The sequence below is a fragment of the Eriocheir sinensis genome, chromosome 8 (genome assembly GCF_024679095.1).
Source record: "Eriocheir sinensis breed Jianghai 21 chromosome 8, ASM2467909v1, whole genome shotgun sequence".
NCBI classification, from domain to species: Eukaryota; Metazoa; Arthropoda; class Malacostraca; order Decapoda; family Varunidae; genus Eriocheir; species Eriocheir sinensis.
In genome coordinates, this window is record NC_066516.1 from 9,715,342 (window position 1) to 9,723,090 (window position 7,749).

The 7,749-nt window shown below is 42.7% G+C and overlaps 1 protein-coding gene across 2 annotated transcripts in view; it reads left to right on the plus strand.

Moving 5' to 3' along the window:
• Positions 1-3,002: 3,002 nt before the first annotated feature.
• The window catches only part of LOC126995485 (cartilage oligomeric matrix protein-like), a 50,978-nt gene continuing 46,231 nt past the window's right edge, over positions 3,003-7,749 (plus strand). For both annotated transcript variants that reach the window (XM_050855065.1, XM_050855066.1), the window contains exon 1: positions 3,003-3,261. In XM_050855065.1, the coding sequence (XP_050711022.1) occupies positions 3,018-3,261 (244 nt within the window). In that variant the 5' untranslated portion in view covers positions 3,003-3,017. The remainder of the gene's footprint in view (positions 3,262-7,749) is intronic.

Consider the following 7,749-nt stretch of genomic DNA (forward strand, 5'->3'; position numbering starts at 1 on the left):
CTCATAGATTAAATAACCTCATTTCTCACTCTAAGGAAATCATTATATATTTATCCAGTACGAATGAATAGCTTAACCTGTAGCACATTTTCTTGGCAATTTTGAATATCAGTTGACATTTATGCCTCAAAACGGCCATAAAAAGAAAGGAGTATGATTTGTAGCGTTTTTGTTATTGCCGAGTTACTTCCTATTGCCTTGACTGCTTTCTCTGGAATGTCGTCTTCAGTTGCATTTGTGTTCAGAGTTACCCATCAGATTTCTCTAATACCAGTATATTAAAAAAGCTCCCCTCTCAGTGCCTGTTATTAAATATTTTAATGATGGAAGAAAAATTATAGTCGCGTATTGGAGTCCGCTCACGTCTCCACTGCAGCGTCACACATTCGTACACCTTCGGTAGGAGCTTCGTGCTCGAAGGCACCGAGCTTTCATATCTAATTCAAATCCATTGCGAAGTTGCATGAGTTGAGCTGCCTAACGAGGAATATTTAATTTCTTCATATATGTTACCCGGTACTCCATGTTCTGAAGCTGAATTTCGAAAGCGTACGCAAGACTCCCGGAGATTTTAAATTGGAAGATGCAAACATTGCGCATTGAGTAATGGTCTAGAAAAATCGATTGGAAAAAGTAACTATAAAATTAAAATGACCATTACTCCAGAACACGCACCTTTAGTGAATTACGTGTGTTAGCAGCAGAAGTGGACATGCAACGTTGTCCCAAAGCTTTGTGACGGATTCTTACATTTAGTTCCTCATCTGCATCGTGCTGTTTGTGTCGTTCCTTCGTCTTAAAGTAAAAAGCAATGCATTAAAATCAATGCAGAGAAAAGTAATATATATATATATATATATATATATATATTTATATATATATATATATATATATATATATATATATATATATATATATATATATATATATATATATATATATATATATATATATATATATATATATATATATATATATATATATATATATATATATATATATATATATATATATATATATATATATATATATATATTTTAAAATGTTTTGAAACCAACGGTTCAAGAATAATGGAGTAAAAACCTGAATTTCCGTATCTTGTCAAAGCGTAGGGTGTGCTGTGGCTTAACCGATGTCTCTAATGAATAAATGGGACGAAGATGATATTGATTAAGTGATTCTATTAAAGTATTAGGTCAGGACACATGGCAGTGGGAATACCATAGACAAATAAGGAAGTATGCATAAGCCAACTCGTTATAACTCGGTAGTTAAAATGAAATGAACTTAATAGACGTTTCAGTGGAAGTAGAATTAGAATCTTAAGAATAAGGAAGGACAGATTCGTGTGACAATGATAACAAAAATAAAAAAAGCAGGTCAACAGAAGCTAGTGTGTGGGTCCACCGGCCTTGTGCATAAGACGTCTTTCTTTTGCCTTAGTCCTTGCATTTGTTTTTCTCTTGAGTTGTTAATGTATAATAATTGCCAGAGAGAGAGAGAGAGAGAGAGAGAGAGAGAGAGACCCCAGGAAAAGGTGTAATTGCACGCTGCCACTGGGTGTAATAAAGGCAGCCAAGACGCGGCGTAGCATCGGAGGACATCGCAATTATCAAAGCACGCAAGAAAGAGGTCAACGATGCGGTCCAGATGGAAAAGAAATCGGCGGTGACAACGAATAGCCGCTCTGTGTTTGTCTATATGCCCTGAAAGGCGATGTGAGGACCCGCCGGGCACTCTTACAAGGAAAACGAGATAAGGGAGCGTCGAGGAAGAGATAGGCACTGCATGTCAAGGGTAACGAAGTGAGACCAGAATATATAGATCATAATTGGGTTGACGTCATGCTTGGAGGCTTTCGCGAGGGTAAAAACTTAGGAACTGTCGATCAAGGTTTTTTTTTTATTGTGATGTTTTAATGTTTTGGGGCTTCTGTATAGAGGTTAAGGGAGCGCTCTTGAGGTCAGCGGGTCAGCCATTCTCTTCGTTCTTTCTTTCTTTCTCTCTTTCTTTTCTCTTTCCTAATAATTTTCTCCTACTGATTTTTTTTAGTGGGTCATTATTTTCTGCCTTTCTTTCGCTCTCTTCCTTTTGTCTTTCTTAATATCTTTCTCTTACTGATTGTTTTTCGTTGTTTGATTTTATTTATAATTATGAGAGAAAATAAATACACATGGTTGCCTTTTCTTAAGCAGATGTGAAACAACATCTACCAGTTTGTACTTTAATCTTTCGTTTGATTTTGTTTTTCATCTTTTTTTTTTATCGACGGGGCTTCATCGATTTTTAAAACGTGCAGTAACTTGTGATGAAGGAGTCTCATTTTAGCCCCCCCCCCACACACACACACCGTGCTCTGTCTCAGCGTCGCAGGAAATATACGCTTGCAAATTCACTCTCGCGGGGTGATGTAAGTTTTTTCCTTTCTGCAATTGGTGTTACTGTTATTTGTTTGTAAATTGTTACTCACCACTTTAATTCATACAATTGCTGTGAAAAATTGTGGACACTGTGCCTTTATGTGTAAACATTATAGCCACTATAGTTGTGGTATGGTTCATAAAAAGACATAATCTTACTCTGGCATTTTACGTTGATTTCAGATTGAGGAATTTGAGATGTGGGGAACGTGGGATCCAGAGATCAAGCGATGCCGACGGCGGTCTGTTTACCAGCACTGCGAGTAGTCGAAGTCTACTCACGTGCTTCCCATTAGCTCTGTCTTCAGTTGTGTTTTCAATCAAGTGCACTGAAGGCATGGGTCAAGAAGCAGGATAAACGCCTTCACTGTAAAAAACGTCCACCTTTGTTCTTCAATAGGGCGTACGTGTTTTATAGACCTACACACACGAGCATCAAAAGAGGAATAATAATAAAAAAAACCTCATCAGTGATTCTAAACGATGGCCCAACTCCGGATGTGAATATGCGAGGACGTGGTGGAGAGGCGTCATTGAGGATCAAATGTCTTCAGGAAAGCGACTCCCAAGCTCGCCCACGCAGCCGGTCACAAGTGTATGGAGGTCGAGGGCCAGTGCGTGGGCCGGGGCATGGCAGCCCAGCACGTCCCTGCCTGGCCCGCGCCCGCCACTCAACCCGCGACCTGCGTGCCAGGAGGACCACACCGTGTCTCTCCGCGCCGCCCCTGCATCTCCCTCGTTCCCTCCCGCTCCCGTGACAGCGCCGTCATGAGGGGGTCAGCGGGTCTTCTCTTCCTAGCGGCTCTCGTGGCTGTCTCCGCCGCCGCCACATATAACAGAGGTAAGACCATGACTTTACTTGCCTCCAGAGTCGCGTGTGGAGCCCTCAAAAACTTACAGGAGCTGAGGGACCCCTTTTTTGGGGGTCCTACGATTAAGAAAGCTTTGCCTAATATCGTGGCTCACCTCAAATTTGTACATTCTCTCTCTCTCTCTCTCTCTCTCTCTCTCTCTCTCTCTCTCTCTCTCTCTCTCTCTCTCTCTCTCTCTCTCTCTCTCTCTCTCTCTCTCTCTTTCAATTTTAAAAGGGAATATCTTATCTTTTGCAAGTCATTATAAGCCATTGTACATGAATTTGTTTAAGCGTGTAAATTAGAGATAGATACGTAGACAGATAGATAGGCAGATAGATAGATAGATAGATAGACAGATGGACAGATAGATAGAAAGCTAGAAAGAGAGATGGACACGTTTATTTTATATTAATTTTCTTCGGAGACAAGCCCTGCAGCAGCGGGGAACATTGCATGATGGGTGTGCACGTCAAATTCGAGACGCACCGTGGAGAGATGAGACCCGTTAAGACATGCGGGCCGGGCGCCTCTCACCTTACTTGGACTTTTTTGCGTGTGCAAGTTTGCGGCATCAAGAGTCCTGCGTCTGTTTTTCATTCTTCCTCTCCCGTGTCTATGTGGGAATAGGACGTTTTCCTCACAGTCTTGGCTTACATGGGGCGTGAGTGACTTCGTATTTCAATGACTATGCCGAAAAGTCTTGAAGTTATTGACGGCAGTAGATATTTTTTGCACCGTGTTCGTAGCCTACTAAATTCTCGTTACGGCCTAGTGTTGATTTACGTTATCCGAGACTGTATGAACCTCGCGCTAACAAAAAAAAAAAAAGTATATGAGGTAAATAAGTGAAGAGGAAGAAAATCAGTGTAAAGTAGTGCAGAAGTTAAAAAAAATACGAGTGAGTGATAAGGAATGAATGATTTTCACTATCATCAGAAGTTGTAAAAAATGCACGTTTGTATGGGGAGGAAAAATGCACGATTCAGCTAGTGGGTTACATTATCTTGTGTGTGTGTTTTGTGTGTGTGTGTGTGTGTGTGTGTGTGTGTGTGTGTGTGTGTGTTCAGTTTGCGTGTTTCTTTTTCTCACTCCTTAGTTTTCTTTCTAGTTTTGCAGAAAATAAAAATATGACGATTCACTACAAATGTGTAGCACACCACCACTCACTTTAATATATAAGAAAAAATACACCTCGCATCTAAAAAGCAGCAAGTCCGTATAGAAATCTGCTCATAAATCCACGCTATCGTCCCTTCCACTATCTGAGGAGGCGTTGGAAGGTGGCAGACGCATGGCGCGACGAGGCAAATTTGGCTTCCCCAGCCCGTCTGTCTCCGCATAGCCCGCCCCTGCTGCTACCCAACGGCGACGGCTCACAGCGCTGTTTGTTGGGATGCCCAGCGTGATAACCTGTGGTACCGAGAGAGAGAGAGAGAGAGAGAGAGAGAGAGAGAGAGAGAGAGAGAGATTTCGTTCACGTCTTTTTGATGCAGACTCAAAATAAACATCAGCAGTACGTTCTATCGGGAAAAGGGAGCGCATACAACAGGTGCTTGGCTCTGAGGCGCCGGTGGTGGTGAGCTGTGGCGTGTGGAGGCGGGACAACGTTGGGCGTGGGAGGGGAATAAGACCACGCGTTTGAGTTTGAGGGACTCGGCTGTGTGTGTGTGTGTGTGTGTGGGAGGAGAGCGCCGTGTGGGGGTGCTGGTTGGAGGAGCCTCGGGAGCGGTGCCGTTCAGTAACAGCAGCCAACTACCTGTCTGGAGGGGAGCCACCTGGCATCCACAGGTGTTGGTGCATATTCCGCTTTTTCTAAACCGTAGCTCAAAACTGTCTGGGGAGGAGGGAGGGGAGGGAGGCTGCCCTGGCGTGGGACCTTGGGGCGGCTGTTCAGTCGTGGACAATTTAATTTCAACTGCTCGTGTGTTCGATCAGATTGTTTAATTTATCTGGAGTAGGGGACTTCTTAACTTGGTCGGGAATGAAATATGCCTAATATGGAATATCTGATCTAGGCAGCAGTCCACCCGTGGCAGTGAATATATGTAATTGAAATTTATGTTTCCCTCTAACGTACAAATATAGTAAAGGGCTGTGGAGGAGGGATGACACGCCGGGATGTGTTCTGCCACAGGGGCAAGCTCGGCCTCACTGCCTGTGGGGGGTAAAGACCCTCCATTTCGGGACGCAGGGCAGACTGTGACGACAATTTACCTTACCGTGGTGTCCAAGTTGCTTATTTAGTAACGACCTGGATGTTAGGATGAAGAGCAGGGTAGACTGAACACCTTATGTCAGACAGAACTCAAATTTATTAAGATTTAATGAACTGTAGGTAGCTGATGTTTATATGAAGGTTTTCCTTTGAGGAAAAACAACAACAACCCGGAAACTATTTGTAAGGAAACTGCAAGAAAATTATGAATATATAGATATAGACAGTTACGCTCTATTTTTCAAACTAAATACAGGAAAATATTGTTTATTCTGAATAAAGAAGCAGCAACAGCAGCAGTAATATTAGCAGCAGGAGCAGCAACTAGTAGTAGTAGTAGTAGTAGTAGTAGTAGTAGTAGTAGTAGTAGTGGCAGCAGTAGCAGCAGAAGTAGAAGTGGCAGCAGCAGCAAAAGAGGAAGAAAAGAAAAGCAGTGTTGTAACATGATACATAAATGATAAAATGAGCGTCCTCAACGCTTCACACCGGATCCACTGTGTTCGAATTATTCAGCACAAAACACCACGCCATTTATTTTTCATGAGCTGGGTTATATATATATATATATATATATATATATATATATATATATATATATATATATATATATATATATATATATATATATATATATATATATATATATATATATATATATATATATATATATGTATATATACCCACACATACACACACACACACATATACTACCTCACTGCCTAACATCCTTGGGAGGCAGCTTGGCGATGTGGCAATGCAACATACACAGGACCACTTATGGGGCAGGACAACTGTGTGACAGCTTTACGGGCACAATATCTAACTGAGGCTGGTCACACTATTTCTTTCCCTTCCTCCCACCCCCTCCCCCCTAACAACGTGCAAGGAACTGTGACTCCTGTGTGTGTTCTGCCGAAGCCCTCCCCCTCCCTGCAACCCCACCTCTTTCTGTCGTCACCTTCACGTCTGCCTTTGTCGTTCCAAGTATTCAAGTCTACGCTACGAGATTTACAAATTTTACGGGCATTTTAACGTGTGTGTGCAAGGTTGCTGAGAGCGTCCATAAAGTTGCTTGAGCTTAACTAGAACGGCAATCACGTCATGGCGCTGTGCTGTGTCATGGCTTCAAATTATTCGGAGCGTGGAAGGTGTGAAGCCCTACACACACACACACACACACACACACACACACACACATCATTTCACCGCATAAAACTCAATGCAATATGTCAGGACGGCTTTTCCTAATCATGCTTTAGCGCCTCTCCTCCTCCTCCCTAACCGCCACTCAGGAGAATATAATACACGGCACTTTGCAAACATAGCGTCACTTGAGCGCGCCCTGACGCTGGCTCTTGTGGACATCATGGTTTTATATTATACTGATACGCCGAGTGCCCTTGAGGGAAACATTGACGCATGAAATTGAATATGCAAAGAGGCCCTCCCTCCTGTGTGAGTCGGGGTGTTGTTGGCTCTTTATTCCACTGTAGGGGAGGGGAAGGGTGGGGGGTTAGGAGGGCTCAGAACAGCAACCGAGGACAAAAATTATCTGCACGTGTCTCCGTTGTGGGCCGAATTCTTATTCCCCGCCTCTTCCTCTCTTCCCTCGTGCTGACCGCCGCGCTCTGGGAAAGAAGGAAAAGGAAGACAGAAGCCTTTATTCGGTGCGTGGAATGTGATATGTGTGGGTGGGTGGGAAGGTGTGTGTTTTAGATTGAGAGAGAGAGGGGAGATTAAGTGAACAACACATCAGAAGTAATATTATTATTAGTGGTGGTAATAGTAGTAATAGTAGTAGTAGTAGTAGTAGTAGTAGTAGTAGTAGTAGTAGTAGTAGTAGCAGTAGTAGCAGTAGTAGTAGTAGCAGTAGTAGTAGTAGTAATAGTAGTTGTAGTAGCTTTCCCTCTGACCGAGAAGCCGTCGTGAGCTGGGATTGAACTCATCTCTCGGTCGTGAAATAAACAGCAAACCCACTGAGCCACCCAGACCCTAAGTAGTAGTAGTAATATAATAATGAAATAATAATAGAAATACTATCAATAACTTTCATGAAAATAATAGATAATAATGATAATAACAAGATATAATTACAACCATGGCGTTCGTAGTCTCTGTATTATCCGAACCCGCAGCTTCCGTCCCTCTATCTCGTCACCCTTTGAGGCAAAGATTCGAGCGAGCCAACAAGCGAGGTCAAAAAAACAAAAAACACGAGTTTGACGTGTGAGGTGGCGCCATGGCTGTGGGTCACGGGGAC